The sequence below is a fragment of the Crinia signifera genome, chromosome 8 (genome assembly GCF_055691185.1).
Source record: "Crinia signifera chromosome 8, ASM5569118v1, whole genome shotgun sequence".
NCBI classification, from domain to species: domain Eukaryota; kingdom Metazoa; phylum Chordata; class Amphibia; order Anura; family Myobatrachidae; genus Crinia; species Crinia signifera.
The window spans coordinates 73295082-73319172 of record NC_139224.1 but is presented as its reverse complement, the minus strand read 5'-3'; the positions used below and the strand labels follow the sequence as shown (position 1 = coordinate 73319172).

At 43.9% G+C, this 24091-nt stretch overlaps 1 protein-coding gene across 1 annotated transcript in view; it reads right to left on the bottom strand.

Moving 5' to 3' along the window:
* DDR2 (discoidin domain receptor tyrosine kinase 2) overlaps positions 1 to 24091 on the bottom strand; it is a 589808-nt gene that overhangs the window by 128656 nt on the left and 437061 nt on the right. Inside the window, exons 11-12 of the mRNA XM_083156673.1 lie at positions 21651 to 21849; positions 5686 to 5906 (exon numbers count right to left, since the gene is read on the bottom strand). Of these exons, the coding sequence (XP_083012799.1) occupies positions 5686 to 5906; positions 21651 to 21849 (420 nt within the window). The remainder of the gene's footprint in view (positions 1 to 5685; positions 5907 to 21650; positions 21850 to 24091) is intronic.

Sequence of the window (24091 nt, the reverse complement as noted above, 5' to 3'; positions counted from 1 at the left end):
AAAGTGGGATCGCCAATTTTCATATATTCGGGGGTCAATAAATGTATCTCACCATAGACCGGTGCTGCGGTGGGCTGTACTTCAGGAGAAGTGTCTGCGGCACCACCGCAGAAGGCTTGGTTCCTTGATGAGTTCCCCAAATAAAGTGCAGGTTCAAGAAAGTGCAAGTGCAGGAAAGTGTGGTCCCAATAAAGTGTCCAAGTGTCCAGGTGCAGTGCAAACCAATGGGAGGATTGCACTGTGCAGAATCAATCAAAGTGTGTCCTTTTTTTTCAGGGTCAGCAATGCGTTTCGGAGACACACAGGTCTCCTTTTTCAAGCTGGGTATGAAGACACACTGATTGTTTAACTTATTTATACCTACTTCCTTAATTTGTGCACCAATGAAAGTTCCGCGATTTTCGCAGGCCGGAAGTGCCGTGCGTTCCACACGGCACTTCCGGTATGCGTTCCACCCGGTTAGTGAGATGCAGAACGTCTGGGAGCGGACTTGGATGAAACTTCCGCATTGTTCGCATTCCGGAAGTGCCGTGCGTTCCACACGGCACTTCCGGTTTGCGTTCCACCCGATTCATTCTGATTGTATGAGCCGGAGACACCACCGCTGTTTTCAGACTCTGTTTTTAAACATTGTCTTTTCTTTTTACGGCGCATCTCTTCTCTTTAGCACCATTCCCTTTCTATTTCAGATGTTTATTGGAAACGCTTCAAAGGTCTATTTCTTTCTTTAAGCTCCGTCCGCCATTTTTCTTATGGGCAAAGGAATGGTGCTAAAGAGAAGAGATGCGCCGTAAAAAGAAAAAGACAATGTTTAAAAACAGAGTCTGAAAAAAACAGCGGTGGTGTCTCCGGCTCATACAATCAGAATGAATCGGGTGGAATGCAAACCGAAAGTGCCGTGTGGAACGCACGGCACTTCCGGAATGCGAACAATGCGGAAGTTTCATCCAAGTCCGCTCCCAGACGTTCTGCATCTCACTAACCGGGTGGAACGCATACCGGAAGTGCCGTGTGGAACGCACAGCACTTCTGGCCCGCGAAAATCGCGGAACTTTCATTGGTGCACAAATTAAGGAAGTAGGTATAAATAAGTTAAACAATCAGTGTGTCTTCATACCCAGCTTGAAAAAGAAGACCTGTGTGTCTCCGAAACGCGTTGCTGACCCTCAAAAAAAGGACACACTTTGATTGATTCTGCACAGTGCAATCCTCCCATTGGTTTGCACTGCACCTGGACACTTGGACACTTTATTGGGACCGCACTTTCCTGCACTTGCACTTTCTTGCACCTGCACTTTATTTGGAGAACTCATCAAGGAACCAAGCCTTCTGAAGTGGTGCCGCAGACACTTCTCCTGAAGTACAGCCCACCGCAGCACCGGTCTATGGTGAGATAAATTTATTGACCCCCGAATATATGAAAATTGGCGATCCCACTTTGATGTCCACAAGGATTATCTGTTTGTATATTGTGTTGTATATTTTTGTGACATATACCTGTCTGCATGTTTTATTCCAATAAACCCCTGTTTAGCTTATGGTGGTTTACATGAAGTCTTTTTGAGAGAGTTGTGCCTGGCTACAACAAATTTTGTTTGCAAAGAAAAACACATGGTGCAGATAAACACTCCATATTATTAATCAAATCAATAAATAATAGAGGTTCTTGGTATATTCGTTGGCCAAAAAATATTTGCACACCAAACAGCTTCACGGTGACCTCATTTCTGGGGGGTCCCTAATACTAAGTTTGAATTTGGGGCGCTGAACCCCAAAAAGGCCAGCATAAGCCAGTCACCCCAGGGCAGCACAGAAGTAAAAAACTAAGTGTGTTAATAAGAAAGAAGCAGGAGCTAGAGGTTAAAAAGTGTACTGTTACTGCACCCCAGAGACTTTTTTGTCATCTTGATGTCTGCTGTTGTTCCATCTTAAAAAGCTCCCTGATAAAGGTCCATTATAAAGGACTGAAACGTCGGGGCATGATGGAGCGTTATTAAACACGCAATTACCCAATGCAGAAGTTGCAAATAAACATAATTTAAATTTTACAAACCAAGTGACATTAATTTGTTATGAGACGAGTGTCCTGCTTTCCAGTTGAAATAGTGCAGGGGCAAACGCAGGATTTTCAGAAGGGAATTCCAGAGAGGGACAGAGCAAAGCACGGAGATGAACACTTAGGTGACCCAGTATATGCCGGGTCAGTTAAAGTATTATAGATAGACCAAATGTATATAAATAATAATATATATATATATATATATATATATATATATGAGAGAGAGAGAGAGACAAGAGGGGATACCCCAATCTGCACCTTAGTGTCCTAGAGCAGCAGCTCTGATGGATCCACTGTAAGCGGGACCTGGAATTGTTAGTGATGAACAAAGGTGGGGAGTACACTGACATAATAAAATATAGAAAATAGTGGTCCTATGCGGATGTGTTCGCTCTGAGGACCTTGGACCTCAGAGTGAACACACCCGCGTAGGACCACTATTTTCTTGCAATTGTCTGAACATTAAGGACTTTATGCTGTGCTGATTAATCTGCGCTTGGTTGTATGCAGGAATTCACTTTTCTGATGATCATCGATTTGTTTCGGACTCTATACCGGACTCTTGTCTAATTAACTCCTAAAGAAGGAGATGCAACTACCCACCCTTTTGGGTATGTCTATATTGACACATTAATAGTATCATTCATTTGAAGCGCTATTCACCCCTGATGAAGTCACCTTGTTGCCAAAACGCATTGGGCCTGATACATATGTTTGATCATACGCTGTGAATGAACCACATACAAGAACTGAACTGTATTGTGATTGTTTTTATCTTCTGTACATAAAACTATGCCACAAAGGTTAAACCTTTTATAAATAAATATATTTTATTATATGTCAGTTTATCATAAGCGCACTCTGTACTCCCCACCTTTGTTCATATATATATATATATATATATGTATATATATAAACAGGTTGAGTATCCCGTATCCGAATATCCGTTATCCGAATTATTCCGAAAACCATACATTCCAGAAAGTGAACAAAATTTTTTTTTTAGCTAAAAACTTTACTGGGGACATCTGTAACAGCACTACTGAGGTAATGATATGTAACTGGCACTATATATGTGCAAGACAATGATTGCTTGGCATTTAAATTCAGTGCCTGCGATTGTACACAAACTTTGTTTCATGTTTTGAAACCTTGTTTTATGCACAAATAAAATATATTTGTGTTTATTTCAAGTGTTTGATGTATATGTACAACATAAATGCAAGATACCTCAAGATACATCATTGAAATGTTAAAATATTCCGAAATACGGAATAATCCGTTATCCAAAATTCTCCTGTTCCTGAGCATTTTGGATAAGGGATACTCAACCTGTATGTATGTATATATATATATATATATATATATATATATATATATATATATATACATACATAACAGCAGTGTAGACCCCTGAGCATAGCAATGTATTGGAGCCCCTACCTATCCTCCAGCGGTAGGGGTGGGGGGTGCTGTGAGTGAAAGCTTTGATGTCCCGCGGGTGGTAGGGGGTATTATATCAACCGCTCAGCATATACTGCCTGGATCAGTAATTTCCACTAATTACCCCTTTACTGCACAGATGGTGGGAGATGGGGTGGGAGAAGGGGGCATTGGGCAGAATGAAGGTGCCCTGATACATAACTTCCAGGGTGGTAGAGGATGTTTAATACGCAGAGGAGGGGTTTATAGTGGAGTGGGCTTATTATTCATAATTTTCTGGTGGGAGGACAGCTTGCTTGACTGCAGATATCTCCAGTTTCCAGAAATATATTTCTTAGCTTTTAATGGAATTAAAAACTAGAGAATTCCACCTAACAAATGGTATTGGGGGCTAGGGAATCAGTGTTCAGTAGGCAGAGCAATCTTTCAACGAGTATATAAAACTACATACCAGGTGTGTGGAGTTGAAGCAGTAACCAGCTGCTGGAAGGCTGATATCTCTGTTCTGGGCAAAGTAGAGACAAGCTACTAGTGTCCATCAAAGGGTGAGAGTCCCAGATTTTGGTATATACCCTCAGAAAACTCAGACAGAACCTGAAATATCTGACTGGGAAGAGAATTAACAGGCTTGGATGGGGACCACTGTTTTGAAGTCAAATATCTCCGGTTCCCCAGGGCCGATTTTTAAAATTATTGTACCCATAGAAAGAGGGGACCCTCAGCTTTCAGTCTTTTAGATTCCTAGTGGGTTTCTGGGTACTCAGAAAGCCCCCCTGCGTGCACCACTGCAGTGGGATCCTATGGAATATAATTAGGGCTCATGTGAACTCATGTAACCCCTGCTGGACACCCCAAAGTTGATCTTATTAAGTGAGAGTGCGGTCTTCTATTGCAATATATATATATATATATATATATATATATATATATATATATATATATATATATAGGAGACTTGCAGTGAGGCACTCGTGGCAATTATAATCCAGAACAAAGCTAGCCAACAGGAGATAGCAGCAACGTTTCAATTTATTTCTTCAAATTTTCGTCAGGTTGGTAACCTGACGAAAACTTGAAGAAATACATTGAAACGTTGCTGCTATCTCCTGTTGGCTAGCTTTGTTCTGGATTATAATTGCCACGAGTGCCTCACCGCAAGTCTCCTACTAATCCTTTGTGTAGGCACCGGCGCCGCTGTTTTTGCTGTTACAAGGAGTGCCAAACCCCTGTCCTCTATATATATATATATATATATATATATATATATATATATTATGAAAAGGTCGGAGGACGAGTACCGCCGCCCCTCGCGGGCTCGCTGAGCTCGCACGCTTCAGGTTAGCGTTGATAGAGAGGGTTCATTTTACATTGTAATCACACATTTTAGTGCATTTACAATGTAAAATCGCATCGCATCATATGCACTTACAATTATATACAATGCGATGCAATTTTGTCTTAATTAGCACTAAAAAATGTTTTCAAGGGAAAATCTGGTGAAATCGGGTCCATCGCATCGCATCGCATACACTTTGTAAGTGACATGCGATGAGAAAATCGGGCGCCCAGATATTACACATGTACCCATTTTTAAATGTGGAAAAGAATCTATAGCTTAATTTAGAAATTACAGCATATTAAGCTATAGAAGGAGAATAGCTATATCACATTATTAACAAATGTGTACTGTAGAGACCCTTATGAGAGGTCAGGATGTTAAGAACTCTTCACTGCAATAGAATACTGAAAACTGTTAAACATATTAGATGCATCATTAGTTTTAAATAAAAATGTGATATTGATATGAATAACTAAATATATACCAAAAGAGTGTTAAAAATTAAAAGAGTTGTTGACATTCTCAAGGGGCAATTTATCAACAAAAATTACAATACTGTGACCCAATAGGAAAAAAAAACAACAACTCTACAATGTTGTTGACCCTATTTCTTCTAATTGGGGTATTCTTCATCCAAACCACAACTCTTTTCACATTTTGTATATCACTGCTGTACAATGGTTTCTTTTGCTTTTCTCTCATAGCTTTTGGTATACTGTAGGTAGCATTTTGACTACAATATGCTCCTTGTTACATACAGTAGGGCAATTGTGATTTTTACATTTATATAAGTTGTTTATATTATGTAAATTACCTACATTGAGTCTGCAGGCATTATACTGACCTCTCCAAACTGACCTTCCCCAAGTTTTTCTTTGAAAGTTAAATGCTTCCTTGGAAATTCTTCCACTGTCACTTCTTTTCCAGATAGGAGGTCCATTGTCATTGCTGGAACAGAGTATGTGTTACCACCAGTCACTCCTTGCAAATTCACTATATCTGCCTCCGCATAGTGAGGAACTCCATCAGCATTAGATGGCAGAGCTAGCTTTCCTGCAGAACTACCTGAGAAAAGTAAAGGAATGTGTTTGTCAACTGCTGTAATACTAAATTGTACTTCTTTTGCTAAAATAAACTCTCCAACTATTGAATATCTCAAATTGTTTTATTTTAATAGTCTAAATATGTCTGGGAATGCACTTAAAAGAAAAGAGTTTTTCTATAAGGAACACATTGGGCGACATTTTCTAAGGACAAATGGTTACGAATATGCCTATTCATAGCCATTTGTGGCTGTTTACGGCTGTAAATTCATATTTTTTGAATTCACTATGGCTGTTATACGGCCATTTTTATTATTGCATATGCGTATTCATATATTTAAAACACAAATGTATACGCCATCAAAAGAATACAAATCACCATTTAGTCGAATTGGGGATTCCTTTTTTACTAACTGGCCCTGAAAATATGCCTAGAAAATACTCCTCATTTTTCAGGCGTATTTGGGTGAAGCCTGCACTGATCAGGCTTCACTGTGTAAAAAAAGAATAAATAATTTTAAAAACAGCCCCGGGTTCATAGAGCTGGTCCTGGTTTTAGAAATGTAGGGTTCAAACTGAATAGGGGATACCTGTAATTTCTAAAACCAGCACCAAAAAATGGGGGACAAAATGATTAGGGGTCCTCTATGTTTTTAGAACCAGCACTGGGCCCAAACAGCCAGCAGGGTAATGCCGAATCCAAGGGAAACTATATTAGTTCCCCCAGCAAAAACATTATATCCTTAACTTTTCAGCCCAGGCAGTGACCCTGGGGGAGTGTGCCCCCCCTGAATAAAGGGGTCCCCCCTCCATGATACTCCCTTGCCTGGGCTGAAGCCTTGGGCTGTCACCGGTGCCCCATGGCAGTGGGCACTGGTGGCCTGATGCTTTAAGTGTAAAAAAGAGAATCAATAACTATTTGATTCTGCTGTGGAACTATGAGTCCCAGCAAGCCTCCCGTACATGCTGGAACTTGGAGAACCAAACGTCATAGTTTCACAGCAGAACCAATAGTCTAAAAAAGACACACACACACACACCTGAAAAATAAAACTTTAATACAAATGGAGTCCATACATACAATACTCACCTACTTGACCCAAAGGTCCATGAATAATATCCGCAAGGTACCTGTTGAAGTAAATTATACTCAGCAGCTCCTCTGAAAAAAGATTACTTCCTCTTCAGTCCAAGTAGCATCCCGGGACAGGTAAAATAAAAAAAATGCCATATGTGTACCAAGCCAGACCAAGTGTAGAGGGGAATGTTTACATTCGCTGCTCCTCCCCCTGAAGTGCGCATTTCTACGCCCATCAGCCAATCAAAAGTCGAGTTTCAGAAAAAAATGGGCTCCTGGCCAGCTGATGAGCGGCCAATCACACACTTCGGATGGAGGAGCAGAGAATGTAAACAATGACTGCAGAAGTGCCAGGAATAATTGAAACTAACTCAGCCTCTTGCGCAGAGGGTGGGACTCCTGAGTTTGCTGGTTTGTATGCTGTATTGGAAATTCTGCTGATAATAACCGTTGATACTTTTTAATACATTCATGTTTTAATATTAGATTCATTTGTTGAAGTACTTTTCTGGGAATCCACCTATCTGGGTCTCTTCCAATTTAAACTCACCAGTAACATTTGGTGTAGTCATCAGGATTACCCTTTTGGACCCTCAGAAAAATGCTGTGTTTTATGTGGAAAATGTTATGTGATTTTTTTTTTTAAAAGTTATTCATTAAAAATAAGGGGATAGGTTTTCAATGTGCTCAATTTAGTTCTGGACCCTGTACTGCCATATTAGAAAATGCCTGTAAATACATGCAAACAATCATAACTGTAACTTCTTTAGAGGATGTACGCAATGTTTATTTAAGTATTTATGATAAAAAAGAGCTAAGGGAGCAAAATAGAGCTAAGGGATAGAGCAAAGGGAGCAAAATTCTGTCCTGATTTCTGAATATTGGATGAGAAAATGTTTGAAATATTTGTTGAGTCAGCTTCCGCCAACATGAAAGCACCCCTGTATTTAGCAGTATGCACCTCATCTGGTATGACTGTTTGGCAGTTGAGTCAAGAGTTAGGACAATTAGTACATTTAGGGACATATGCACCACAACAGAGACAGCTGAAACAAAGGGAAGCCCAGGAACCTAGTTTCACGAAAACAAATGTTTTTTTTAATTATTAAATGTGGGTACCCCATGGAAAGAAATAGATGGGGTTGGGACTGATGTCTTGTTAAAAATGTGGTTAGAAATGAAGAAGAAGGCTGGTGGCTCAACACCCACCAAGCAGATAGCTAATAGTAGGGTGGATGGGGATGTAGCAGAGCAAGTAATTCCATCCATACCTCTGCAAAGCCCCTCCTCCAGGCCATCACCCTGTGTTGGAGGTGAAAAAGTCAAGGTGCCCACACACTAGAACAATTTTTTTGCCAATTTCCGACTGATGGACTGAAAAATCGGCCAATTTTTACAAATAATCGGCCGCAAATCAGACAATATTGGTCGGATGCATGCTCCTGCGGATCTTTTGCTAAATCTTCTGATCTTACATGCTGCATGAAAGATCAGAAGATTTAGCAAAAGATCCATAGGAACACACATGGGATCTTAAGAGAAAACTTTGGTGAAGATGTGCGCTTGCCTGAAATCTTTTGTTCAGGACAGACAAAAGATTTGAAGGCTAATTTATGCGCACATCTTAAGAACGCAGATCTTTCTAGTGTGTGGGCACCTTTAGACCCATTTATGTGGAAAATCACTCCAACAGATGCCCAGAAAAAGGGAGGGTGGATTGTACCACAGCCTTTATGACAGGAAGGCAAGTCTATGGATGCACAGGCACAGAAAGCACAGCCTTTGAAATACCAGATATGCACGTTACAACCCAGAGATAAATGCCCTTATGTGATATGTGCAATTTCCAATGATAACAGGGCTACTGTTACACACATTTGTCTGTTAGGTACAGGGGCAGAGGAATCATTACTTCACAGGTCCCACCTATGCTTATGGAATACCGGATAGGTAGACTATTTTACACAGCCATGAGTTGCCCCAGTTTACTGAAGAATGCGGATTGGGCACTGCCCATGGTTTCATGCTGAAGTGTTGATCTTTGAGTCACCAGACAATATAATTGGTATAGTCAAATGAAGGGACAGTCCATAGACAGCCTGTCCAACAATTATATGTTTTGCTATTATGTACAGTAATAGACTGCACAACCTCTGCAGTGAGACTGATAGAGAGAATGCCTGGGAACTAGTTTACATAGTACACAGCAGAACCCATGAACCTAAAGCCATATTGCATTCATGGTGGTCATGAAGAAACAATGCAGACCATGGAAGAGCTCATCGAAGTGGGGGTGTTCAGAGACACATGCAGCCCCTACTAATTGTAGTAGGGGCTGCATGTGTCTCTGAACACCCCCACTTCGATGAGCTCTTCCATGATCTGCATTGTTTCTTCATGACCACCATGAATGCAATATGGCTTTAGGAGCTCAAAGAAAGATGAATTTGTGTTAACAGCTGAACAGGATTCCGTTCAAGCCAGAAATCAAGCTATCCAGGAGCATAACGCCCTGGACCTCATCAAGGAAGACCAGCCATTCTTCCTGGACATGACTTTAACAGACTATGTTTTTCCTTGGGGTCTATGGCAGAAGAGCTCATAGAGTAGTGAACTGAAGACTCCTATTGAACTTTGGACCAAGCAGTTGCCACACTCACAGACAAGGTACTCACAGCATACACTGCTCTCCAGCATGTAAAAAGCATCATCATGCAAGCAGTTACTATACGACCTGACTAACCAGTGGCAGGGTGGGTGAGGTAAGAGGGTCTAGGCACACACACAGCCATGGTGCAGAAGCAGATGCTGCAGGAATGGAAGTGGTACCTGTCGGAAAGAGGTGGAATGTTCATGACGGAGATTGCCCAAGCAATCCATCAGGTTCACAGAGTTGACAGTGACAGTGGTCTCCACAGGAAGCACCCAAGAACTAATACATGGGGGTGGTGAAGAAGGAACAAGTCAGTATACAGAGCTACATGCCGTAGTCATGCTGCTGGAAGACACCAAAGGCCCTCCCATCATCATCAACACCAACAGTTGTACTGTATTCCAAAGGTGGACAACATGGATGCTCACCTTGCTGCAGAACCAAGCTGGAAATTGATTGATTTATGGCCTGTGTCTATGCAACATGTCAATTCTCCCATTGGACTAGAAGGCAATAAATTCACAGATGCTCTGGCGCAATGCAGAACAACAGAGGTCACCACACAAGATAAAATGGAACATATGCAAGCAAGTCAAAAATTGGTCAGCTGAGCAGAGGGTGTGCTGGATGTATCAGATCTTCCATTATAAACACTATGAAGTTGATTGTACATATGAATGAGCTCCTGAAGGACAAGGAAGAAACGCCCACGCAGACTTTGAGGGGTTGGGATGAAGTCCTTCAGTGGACAATGTGCAGATTGAATGTGAGGATTCTCTGGAGAGATATGTCACCCTTTAGAGATAATATTGACCGCAGTACCACCACCTGCACAGTTATCTCATGTGTCAAAAGGAGAAAGTGTCCACAGGGTTAGGCAGGATGTGTTGGAAGGAGAAGATACTAACCTAATCTACTTTCCTACTGACAGGCTGTATCCAAGAACTACATAGAACTGCAAGATGCCTCTCTTCAATCTGCTGGATCCAACACCAGATCAAGGCCTTTGGAAATGGTTCAGGGCATCATCTCTGCTGGCAGTGGGAGTGATTTATTTTGGACAATTGTGCAAGAATTTGATACACATCAACATAGAAATGCTACAAGAGCAAGGAAATCAAGACAAATAATTTATCTAGGTATGTTTTGTGTTTTAGAAAATGTTAGATCATAACTGACTAACAAGAGAAACTTGTCCACGACCCCCATAGAGGGAGAATAGTATAGGTGGCGAGTGTAGTGAGCCACCGTGCCCGCAAGGGGCTTTGTTGCGCTCACCATGCTGTCTGAGTCCGGGCAGTTGGGATCCCGACTGTCGGAACCCTATACCACACCCATGCAAAACCACCTGAGACCAAGGGTGGAGTGTATAAGGACTGATGATGCAAGTTTGCACACTTGTGAGTGAACCAGATCCCGCATTGCGAATGGTGGTATGCCAGCCCACTATTCACAATGCGCGTACTTTCGCACTGGTTGTGAATGGATGTTTTACATAAACATCCGTTCGTAGCCTGTGGGGTAGCACCCACATCATTCGATGGTTGCCAACATTCAAATGATGTGGAACGTGCATGCAGATCTAAGGTTGCGCAGAGCAACCTTAGATCTGCATGCACATTTGGAGGGAAATGGGTGGGCAGTTGACATCAGGTGATGTCAGCTGCCCGGCCCCGCACCATTGGCCCATTACCATGAGAACGCCCTAAACCGCTGGGCATTTGCATATGGTAATGTGCTGACCTGCCACACACACCCCCCATGTCCTTCGTTCGCAAGACTGGGCGCGTGCACCCAGCCAACAGTTTGTTCGCCATGTATGCTCGCACCCAGCGCATGCAAATGTGCAGAAATGTGCATGCGCAATGCAAAAACATAGGCCCTGTGCAAATGCACACAGCCTTGCGAACAGACCAGAATATGCTTCTATATGTATATGCAGCATGTATTATTGCTTAGGTATACAATATATCATTTATAACTATGGTGGATATTTGTCATCTCTTATATATTTGGCTACATCTGTCACTCAATGTGTGAGTGTGTATATAACACTGGGTGGAGTCATAGGCTAAAAGCCTATCAGAGCCTCTGACTCCGTCCACACAAACTCACATAGCGACAGAGAACCAGCCCACAGTGCCAGACACCCTCTGCCTCCCCATGCTGCCAGGCAAAGACACTGCTACTCCACAGCCACCAGGTGAGTGACAGGTTTGCCCACACACCCTCCCCTCTGCCAGACCCCCACAAACCCCCCCCTCCCCGATTCACGGGGCCCCCGCGTCCCACTCCCGCGATTCGCGGCACCCCCTCCCGCGATTCGCGGTGCCCCTACCACGGTTTGCAGCCCCACCTCCCACGAATCGCGTGCCCCCGCGCCACATACCCCCCGTGACCCCCTCCTGCGACCCCCCCCCTCCCACGATTCGCGGCACCCCCCACGACACCCCATTATTCACAGCTCCCCGTGACCCCCTCCCGCAATTTGCGGACCCCCCCTCCTGCTCTTCGTGGACCCCCCTCCCGTGATTCACGGGCCCCTCCCTCCTGCGATTCACAGTACCCCCCCTCGGGCCCCCCCTGCAATTCACGGACCCCCCCTCCCACAATTCACGGAACCCCCTGCGCCCCCCTCCCGCGATTCGTGGCCCACCCTCCCGCGATTTGCAACCCCCCCTCCCGCGCTTCATGCCACCCCCCCAGCGATTTGTGGACCCCTGCCCCCTCCCACGATTTCCAGACCCCTGCGCCCCCCCTCCCGCGATTCTAGCCCCCCCTGCGCCCCCCCCTTTCTTGATTCACAGACCCCCGCAACCCCCCCTCCCGCAGTTCACTGACCCCCACAACCCCCCTCCCGCAATTTGGGGAACCCCCCTTCCCACGATTCATGCCCCCCCCCCGCAATTCGAGGACCCTCGCACCCCCCGTCCCCGCGCAATTGGCAGACCCCCCTGACCCCCTCCGGCAACTCCACCCCCCAGCGGACCCTCGCGACCCCGCTCCTGCATTTCACATACCCCCGTGAGAATGGGGGATCCTCTACCGCCACAAGCAGGTGCCACCCCTAGGTGGGAAATCCGGCCCTGGCTGCCGCGCTGCACGTTCCCCCACTGCCAGAAGTGTCCCCACGGTCCTCTGCACCAGCGTCACAACTTTTATCAATGTCTTGCCCACATACCACTATTATACAGCCTCCTGCTCTCATGCACCCCCTTACTCCCTCCCAATGGGAGGAGACACTCACCCACTGCCAGGAGCTGCATACTGTCCCCCACCCTCCTCCAGTTCTAGGGATGCCCATCGACTATCAATGATTTCAAATCATCGATGGTTTATGGCCGATGTTAAATACTTTTGCCATTGATGTGGGAAGACCAGATGGTTTCCCTACATCGATGGCAAAGGAGAACCAATCAAGTTTAATTTTTTTTATGAAGCTGGGACACGGAGCATAGCTCCGCCCCCCCCCCCCCCCCCCACACACGACAGTCCTACCACAGAGTTCTGATTGTCCCACGGCCTATTCAGTCAGATATAATTATGACCATCAATAGCTACAACAATCGATGGTTATCCAAGTAATATTTTACTACTATCGATAGCAAGGTGGAAAATCGCCATCAATGCCAAACATCGATGGCGTCTGCACCAATGCCCATCCCTACTCTGCAACAGGCAAAAACCTTTGGTACTTATGTAGTATCTGGGCGCCCGATTTTTTGATTGTATGCCTTAAGTTAAGGCATACAATCAGATGCGATGCGATGCGACCATATCGCATGCGATGCGATGACCCGATTTTTCCATAGGATTCAATGTTAAAATGGACTGAGTCCATTTTAACATGGAATTCAATGGGAAAAAGGGGTCCTTTTCATACCCCTACTATCCAAGTGGGCATGGAGTTGGATATAAGCCCGAAGCGTGGTGAGCGAAGCGAGCCCCGCGAGGGGATGGTATTCTGTGTCCCCTCGCGGGGCGCGCTACGCGCGCCACGCTTCGGGCTCGGTGGCTCGCTACGCTCGCCACAGGTTTATATCCAACTCCATGCCCACTTGGATAGTGGGGCAAAGAACAGGACCCCTTTTTCCCATTGAATTCTATGTTAAAATGGACTCAGACCATTTTAACATTGAATCCTATGGAAAAATCGCATTGCATCGCATCCGATTTGGTCGCATGCGATGCGATGTGCCCGATCCGACCCAATTTCTAAATCGGGCGCCCAGATACTACATAAGTACCAAACCTTTACTACCCCTCATGCCCACACACCTTTATCACTGCCCTGCCTCCTGTTCTCCTGCCCCGTAACTTCTGCCAGTGGGGACCCACTCACCCTGTGTTGCCCTCATTCCCTTATCATGCTTTATCTCCCAGCCTCCTGCTCTCATGCACCCTAACTCCCACCCAGTAGGAGGAGACACTGACTCAGGGGCACCGTCCTGTACTCCTGTGCTGCCACGCTGCACCCTCACCCACTGGCAGAAGCTGCACAGTGTCCCCCACCCTCCTCTTTAGTCCCCTGTATGCCCACACACCCCTATCACTACCCAGCTTCCTGCTCTCCTGAACCGTAACTTCCACCACTGGGGAGTCGCTAACACTGTGTTGCCCACATACCCCTATCATGCCTTATAGCCCAGCCTTCTGCTCTCATGCACCCTAACTCCCACCCAGTAGGAGGAGACACTGACTCAGGGCCACCGTCCTGTACTGCCACGCTGGACCCTCACCCACTGGCAGAAGCTGCACAGTGTCCCCCACCCTCCTCTTTAGTCCCCCTTATGCCCACACACCCCTATCACTACCCAGCCTCCTGTTTTCCTGTGTCGTGACCTCCGCCAGTGGGGAGATGCTGACTCAAAAACACCCTACTATACTATTGCACACACAATCACCTAAACAACACGCACCCCCCCCCCACACACACACACCCACAAATGTCACTGTACCATCCACACTATCAATGTACATCTTACTCTGTAACCGCTTTTTAATTAAACAAAACAATACACACCCCCTTTCAAATCATATGCTCTCTATTTAACACATTTCACCTATAAATCAAGTTGCAATACAGGGCATCTTTCATACAATTCTAACCATATTTCAAACAATACAAAAGTTCACAAATTAAGGGGTCGCAGCCCCTTATGACGGTGTGAAGAGCGCCCGTAGGGCGCAATGAATCACGTAGTATGAATATAAATGGTGGTAGGAAAAAAAGGGAATATATATATTGTTGAAGTCGGATCGCATCTTCACAACATTATTATGGCCGCCATTTGCCTTCGCATATTTACGTAAAGGGTTTACTGAGGAGAGCAGGAAAATATGTGATTGTTAATTGCAGTCATAATGATACACATAGTTTATACCCACATCCACAAATTAATAAACTATAGTCAGTTAGCTTATATTTGCACTACACATAGGCTCTTATTCAGATCTGATCGCAGTACAAATTTGTTTTTAAAATGGGCAAAACCATGTGCACTGCAGGTGGGGCAGCTGTAACAACTATATAGAGAGTTAGATTTGTGTGAGTTTCTGTGCAGGGTAAATACTGGCTGCATTATTTTTACACTGCAATTAAGATTTCAGTTTCAACACACCCCTCCCAAATATAAATCTCTTAAATTACATCTGCCCCACCTGCAGTGCACATGGTTTTGCTCATTTTCCGAACAAATTTGTACTGCGGTCAGATCTGAATAAGGGCCATAGTTTAATGTTAAAACACATTATTTTCCCTTGGTGTTTGTCAAGGCCTCCTGACGAAGTCACAAGCTGACGAAACGCGTTGGAGCATTCCTGGGTTGACGTAGACGTTGATGACAAGCCATTCACGCTGTGACGTCTCGGGGTCCACCGCTTCCAGCCGCTGATGCCAAGCCGCTGTGCCGTTCATTGATTGTGGACTTCTGCCGTGCTGGTTTTTATACTGCTGCATACCTGCATTCTCTAACCTACATGTATGTGAGCCTGTTATTATAGTAAAATTTGTACTTTCATACTAGCTCACCTGTGCGCTTTCTGTTTTTTTCCTCTATATATATATATATATATATATATATATATAATATATATATATATATATATATATATATAGCCACAGCGTAGAGGCGGCACACAAATCAGCAAAAGTAGCAGACACGGACCCTGTAGTAGGTCAAATATATATATATATTTCCTTATGCTGTTTTAGTTACTAACATATGTATTTACCAATAGACAAAGGTCACTGTCTGGTAACTGCAAGTGTTTTTTCAACCTTTTCTTAATCCTAGGAACTTACATTCATAGTTGAGGTGCATTTATATATAATGCAGCAGTCTGCACCTATGAAACAGCTTGTTCTTTGGACTATATGGCCGGGACTCTGTCATTGTAAAGTAGCCTCATCAGTGGCGGAACTCCCGGAGTCAATGGAGTCATCTGCCGCCGGGCGCCAGCCTTAAGGGGGCACTGGCTCCATTGCCTCCTGGGAGTCCGGCCAGAGATTCCACAGCCCCTGTGAGGAGAAGTGCCCCACTCAATAGCCATGATGAAGTCGGAGACGCGGCAGTCAGGCAGTGTTCACTGAGCTATCCCCGGCGCTAGAATAAGAATTTCAGGGGGGGGGGCTACAGCGGCGGGGAGTGTGTGACAGCCGAGTGCCTATACCTGCTGAGGGGAGAGGGATGGACGGATGGTTAGTAGGGGACCCGGATTTTACCCATACCCGGTTAGTAGCGCTGCGGAGGACCCGCTCATTCATTATGCACTTCTCCGGTCCCCATCCCCGGCAGCGCTACTAACCATCCGTCCATCCCTCTCCCCTCAGCAGGTATCGGCACTCGCTCGGCTGTCACACACTCCCCGCCGCTGTAGCCGCCCCCTGCAGTTCTTATTCTAGCGCCGGGGCTAGCTCAGGCAGGTAACACTGCCCCGCGTCTCCGACTTCAGTGCGTGGCGGCAGCGGGAGCAGGGGAACGCGGCTGCAGGGAGAGGGTGCCCAGAAGCAGCCCAGCGTCTGTGGGTGTTCAGCCCCTGAAGGCCGTACGATCTGCAGCGCCGGCAGTCTATCACCGCCTAAGCGGACTGCAGCCTGGCTCCATGATGGGACGGCGTGCAGGCCATGAGGCCTTGAAGTCAGCAGAGGCTTCGGAGGTCATGCAAATTCCGGCACTGCGGCTCTAGCGGTGTCGCTAAGGTCAGGGGGCTGCTGGTGGCGGGGAGCTATACATTACATGCATGTTACCTAACTGACCCCTCTCTCACCCCCCTTGTTCTCTGGCTCACCACCCTCTCTATATGCCTGACCCCTCATCCCTCTCTCTCTACCTTAACCCCCTCTCTTTCTCTCTCTGTCTCTGCCTGACTCCCCTCTCTCTACCTTACACCCCTCTGTCTCTGCCTGAACCCTCTCTGCCTGACACCCCTCTCTCAACTCCCTCTCTCTGCCTGACCCCCTTCATTCTTTGCTTCACCCCCTCTCTATATATATCACCCTCTGTCACCCCTCTTTATTTAACCATTTCTCTCCTCCCATGCTCTCACCCACCAATCTCTCTATCCATGATGCTGTATCTCACCACCCTCTTCTCTTTCCCTCTCAAACTCAGGCACCCTCTCCTCTGACCCACTCTCTTTCTAGCCCTGACAGTCTCTCGCTTTACCCTTTCATTTCCTCACTTTCCCTGACATTCTCTCTCTCACTATGACACTTGTTTCAATCTTTCTCCATGATTCCCTATCTAGCATTCTCCTCCTCTCTCTCCATTGCTCTCCCTCTCTATATGGGGGGGGGGGGGGGGGGCACCAGCTTATATCTTGCCTCCGGGCTATATGGATGAACTTACGCCACTGAGCCTCATTCTTGGATGCAAAACTGACTGCAGAAGAGCTAGGAAGAATTACAAATAACTCAGCCTCTTGCACAGAGGGCTGGGCTCCTAATTGTGCTGATGCGTATGCTGTATTGGAAATTCTGCTGATAACAATCGCTGATAAGTATACTTTTTTATAAATTCATATTTTCATTTTAGAGTAATTTGTTGAAGTACTTTTCTAGGGATCCACCAATCTGGGTCTCCTCAAATTTAAACCCACAGTACACAATTATACCCTATGAACAGGGTATGCAAGCAATGCGGACTCTTTTTGCAAACTGTGAAGATTATCAGGTCCCTCATGTGACTTTATGCTACAATTACAACTCAAGTTAACTAGGAACTTTTTCCTTTTTAACTGTGAATTTTTTTTAAACAACGTATGGGGTGTGCGATGGGTTAGCCCGTCACACCCTCGTATGTGTACTCCTATATTGTTCATGATTCCAAATCTTCTACAAATTCTGATATAAAAGTGGATATATAATTATACTGTCAATACTGTACATCAATGATATCCTTCTCCTATGGAAAGTTTCTGAGGACAAATTTAAAGATCATATGCTAACAACTACCTAGACTGTCCCATAAAATTGACATTTAATATGGTCCGCATTCAGTCAACTTTTTAGACGTGGAAATTGCTATCCATGATGGTTTCATTATGACCAACATCTACAGAAAACCTACCTACTATAATACCTTACTGGCAGCACAATGCCACCATCCCCCACCTTGAAATGGAGACTTCCTTTTTCTCAGCTTTTACCAGTCAAAAGGATCACAAGTGCTCATGACCATCTAGAAAGATCCCTAAACTTAATGTGTAACAAATTTGAAGAAAGAAGATACTCCAAGTCAGTTCTTCAGCAAGCCAAAGTGTCAAAGATCCCCCAGATGGAAATGCTTTCTAAAAATTAGAAGAAGCCAGATGTTCCACTTGACAGATTACATTGGGTATGTAAAGTCAACTGTGCTGATGGTCTGGGAGCTCTGGCCATCCAAAATGACAAGGATGTCAAGAATTTGAAACATTCACGCATCATGCAATGTTATACACAGGGGCCAAATATCAAGGGTATGATTATGAGAACTGACATCACGAAGAGCTCAATAACTTTTATATTTTATAAATGCCTTGGCTGCATTACCTGGCAAATATTTTTCTCATCCTCATTCTGGATATAAATACATATATCCCCTGAACTGCAATAGCAATCACATGATTTACCTGATCAAATGCCCATGCGGGCTATGATATGTGGGAAAAACTATAAGACACTTTAAAGAGGGCATGGTGCTCCATTGTTTAGTCATACATAAAGACATAAATAAGAAAAAGTGAAAAGACAGGCTAGGAATGAACCACTCTCGTGTGCAACTGCCTGGGGGCCGGGCACCATCTTTGATAAGGGCACTGAAAGGAAAATATATTTGTTTTCAAACAAAATGCACATATATAATACACTTCGAAGGATTCTATGTACAATGCCTCCACCCAGAGTATGATGTCTCTGTGCTTTGAATTAAATATGAAATGCTATTGTTGTAAAGGAACAGGAATTGGGTTGGACTTCCTGTTCCTATCAGTGTGTTAGGTATAAATATGCCAGCATGTGCAAACCTCTGTACACCTTGAAAAATAACCTTTTAGGTTTGAAATGCACCGGTACAAGCAAAGGAAGTCACCCATTTCTGGACATTACACCATTGAGAACCACTTGAGAATATCACCATACACCTGGAGACTTTGGAGAAGCCGGCACTCTTCTCTTCAGATTGTTACTTTCCATCTTGTTGTGGTGTTTTCCATGTCCAACCTATACAAACCTATGGGGTAACCTGTCCTATTTTTATTTCCTTTTATATGTTTGGAGGTGTTCTCCAATGAAGTCTGTTTTTAAGAAAAATCGACTCGTCCGTCTGAAAGATACCTTTATGAGAGTCGACCACATAATAACTGAGTGAGTCCTTGGTACGCATCATTTTGGGTCTGAAATTTTTGGAAAATATATGTTTATGGGTTTTCATACTTCCTAAATATTGTGAGTGATGGTACGAATCCCTGAGTAAAAGATACCTTTATATGATTTACACCATATGTAATAAAGTGAGTTGGGTATGCTTTGACCCATCATTTAGAAATCATCCCCCTTGAGAGGCTAGAACTTTTCCTCATGTTATAAACATAATATATCATGGAATATCTGAATGAAGGTGGATCTCCCATCGGTGGATACCATTCCCATTGGTCACATCAGGGGAGTCCTGTTTTCTTTTTATGTATATACATCATAGCGCCAATATAAATCCCACCATTTTGTTGCATGAATAAATGAGAAAAACATTGATCAACACGTGTCAAAGCATTTTGACTTAGTAAAACATAACCTTGCATCATGTCATCATTTGATCATCGATCATGTTTCCAAGGACATTCGTGGTGGAAATCGAGATAAAAGACTCCTTCAGCTTGGAGCCAAGTAGATATTCACTCTTGATAACATCAGTCAATGGGGACCTCACCCTAGAGTATGTTTTTTTAAGTCCCAATATATTTTACTTTAAGTTTGCTATTGTACCATCTATTCCCCTGAATCTGACACCCCATTAATTGTTGTTTTCTGCTAGCTAGCCTGTATTAATATATTTGTAAAAAAGTTTTGTATTTCCTAGTCCATACAGTACATATGTCCCACCTTTTTAATATGTCACATATTTTTGGCACTTCATACAGACATGTACAGACATGATCACTTCCGTGTAACTATTTTTCACTGCAATTTTGTAAATATGTTTCCTTGGCCCCCCTAGAAATAGAGACACTGGCTGGGATGCCCGACTTCCGCCCTTAGCAGTTTAGGCATCAGAGAGGTGGATATGATGCCATCAGATGGACCTGAAATTCCAGAAGTGCCCAGCCATGGACAGAGGAACTGGGCCAGCCTAATGCCTCACGAGGAGGGTGGACCTCTTCTTGTCACCTTATTTAGGGAAGCGATATTGTTACCATTCTTTATGCACACTTTTGTCTTTAAAAAGGTAGTAAAATACCAAAACCTCAATTGGAATCAAGCCCTGTGTATCATGTTTCTCTTGCTGTGAAGTCCATGGGAGTTCCAATATACCTATCTCTACCTATGCATTAAATGTGCACCCTGGTTACTGTAAGTGTCTTTGGAGTACCGGGCTCTTGAATTATATAAGAACATCGACTTAGAAGCAGGGGGAATCATCTATGGCAAGATAATGACTCCGCTGTTGGCCTGTGTACTTTAAGTGACTGTCATGCCCTGATCAATAATCTGGCAAGTCGCATTTCTTCAAATACCCTGCACTTTTCCTACACTTCTCTGTTCTATCTGCATGTGAAGTGAATACCATACTGCAATGCAAGGAGCATTAATATGCTATTAATACAAGTAGACCACCGATAATCTGGTACCATCGGTTCCAGCACCGTGCTGGATTACCCGTCTGAAACCTTATCGCTGATATCATCTACACCCACAGTAGCACCCCACAGCTTGATTTTTCCCACTAGCAGGGCCTCTCAGCCCCTGTAGTATGAGCCCCTGCAATGCGAGTTCCACCTTCCCGCCATCCGATATGCTCCTGGTGCCCCTCTAAACCCTTCCACTGCCCTTCTAAGCCATCCCACAGCTAAATTTAAAGGCCCCATAAATTAGTCTGATATTGGACTATTTCACCCTACAGATTGGGAGGAGAAATCGGACCAAATCGGATGTGTTTGACACATCAGACGTGAGTTGAAGGTCGGACCTTCCGGAGGGGGAGAACAGGATCGCATGCAATACATCCAAGGTAGACGGCTCAAGGGGGTTCGGATGGCCATACACTGCTGCAATACATTGCAGTAGTGTATGGCCACCATATCATCCACCCGAATCCTAACTTCCCCCGTCACATGATGTGTCCAGATTAAAAGAGGTGCCAGACCATCAGGTGCCAGAAAATCGGTGTTCAACCTGTATAAGCTTAAAGGAAAAGACAAGGGGAAAAAACTGATTAAAAATTAAAAAAAAATCATGTGATTGCAGTTGTTACCTTTAAACTAATATTTGTCATTAAGCAACAAATTCTAATCGTTACGTTTTTTATTTTATTTTATTAGGCAACAGTGTATTTTCTTACCAGCCTCTTCTTCTACCACCGCTTGTGCTGTGAGCTCCTGATAATCTGGACCAAGTGGAAATATCCTGTCATAAGTGGAGTTGGATTCATGTTCACTTGCTGACACAGATTCATGCCTTCGATTTGGATTGCATGTATTGGAGTCACTGGGAAGTGAAAGACTGATGGTCAGTTCCTCATCCAGCATCCGTCTGGAGGCCTGGGACAAAACAGGACATAGAAAGAAAAAAAAAACTTTGTCAGGGCCAGGAGAAAAAAATAGTCAAATAATCTACCAACACCCAATTTAAATTAATAAAAAATTGGACTTACTGTAACCTGCACATAATACAAGGCAAACAAATGAAAAATAAAACACGTAAATATTGCGTTAAACACGTGAAAACTAGGGATGTGCACCGGGCACTTTTCGTGTTTTGTGAAATGGGTTTTGGGTCTGTATCCTGGGCAGTGTTTTGGATCTGGATCTGTTCTAAAACACCACCAAGTTTTGTGTTTTGTGTTCTGTTTTTTTTTTTAAAGCATAAAAACTGCTAAAATTGCAGAATTTTTTTTTTTTTTTTTTGCTCCTACGCTATTATTGACCTCAATATTATTAATTTCCACTCATTTCCAGTCTATTCTGAACACCTCACAATATTGTTTTTAGGGCAAAAGTTTGCACCGAGGTAGCTGGATAACTATGCTAAGCCACACAAGTGGGTTGCACAAACACATGGCTTATCTAGGAGTGGCACTGCAGCAGCAGACAGGATGGCTGTTTAAAAACCAGGCTCCAAAAAGCATATATAATGGCAAAAAAAACAGATGCAAGATGGAATTGTCCCTGGGCCGACCCACAATAAAAGAAGCAATGATCAAAATAGCTCATCATATAATAATAATAACGAAAAGCGATGCATATGATAAACTGGATGCTCAGCTCCGTGATTATTACCACTCATCTCGCAATACATTGCTGAAGCAAGAAGTGGAGCCCGAACAGTTGTATGCAATTAAAGACTAGTCCACTTATCTTACATATCAATGACTCTCAGCAGTGGGATTAATGAATGGTGATGCAAGATGGAATTGTCCTTGGGCCCTACCAACCACCCTTATGTTGCGGAAATAGGACATGCACATGTTAGCTGATTTTACATTATTGGGTGATGGGTATTTAAATACGTATAGCCAAGGAGCAGCAGATGATTTTGGCCGCACTGAGATCTGCTCCGTGGTCCAAAAGAAATTCAGCCACTTTGTGTTTTCCAGCAAGTTAGGGGAGACTTACAAGCTGACTTACAGGCAAAGTTTAATAAACTATAACCCCACTATAAGGCTTGATCGTCCAATGTCGACACATTTGCTGAAAGAATAGGCTCTGGAAGTCTCACACCGCTTGGCTCTGCACCTAGCAATGTTGGATGCCATGTTAGCTGATTTTACATCATTGGGTGATGGGTATTTAAATACGTATAGCCATGGAGCAGCAGATGATTTGGGCCCCACTGAGATCTGCTCCAAGCTTCCAAAATAAATTCAGCCACTTTGTGTTTTCCAGCAAGTTAGGCAAGACTTACAAGCTGACTTACAAGCAAAGTTTAATAAACGATAACCCCATTGATATGGCTTGATCATCCAATGTCTACACATTTGCTGAAAGAATTGGCTCTGGAAGTCTTACACCTCTTGGCTCTGCGGCTAGCAATGTTGGATGCAAAGTTAGCGGATTCTACATCATTGGGTGATGGGTATTTAACTACATATAGCAAAGGAGCAGCGGATGATTTGGGCAGCACTGAGATCTGCTCCAAGCTTCCAAAAGAAATTCAGCAACTTTGTGTTTTCCAGCAAGTTAGGTGAGAGGAAGCAATACACGAATACATTGTCAATGGCCAAGTGTTTCTTACCTGGGTAGAAAAGACAAGCCGATGAATGCCCTGAGGAAGCTGGCTAACTATGCTAAGCCACACAAGTGTGTGGCACAAACACGTGGCTCATCTAGGAGTGGCACTGCAGTGGCAGACAGGGTGGCAGTTTTTAAAAAATAGGCCACACAAAGCACATAATGGTCAAAAAAAGAGGTGGGAGAATCACTTATAAACCTTGGGAAACGGGCAGAATACCAAGCCCTATATACTGCTATATGTAAAACCAAAAATGAACAATTGGTAATAAAACTGTTATTACAAAACTCCTCAAACAGGAGATTATAGCGGGGCTCGAAATTGCCGGTCCAGGCAGGGGACCCTCGTTGTAATACACAGATATATAAAGTGACAAAACAGAACTCACTAAACAGAGAATATGAGAAGGCAGAATTAGGATACTAAGTTATAAACCCACTGAACAGTTATAAAACATAATAAACTGTTCAGCAAGCTTATAACACCTTCAACAGTGGACCAAGTAAAAGATTAATGCACAAAATAAATATGCAGAAAATAAAATTTCAAATG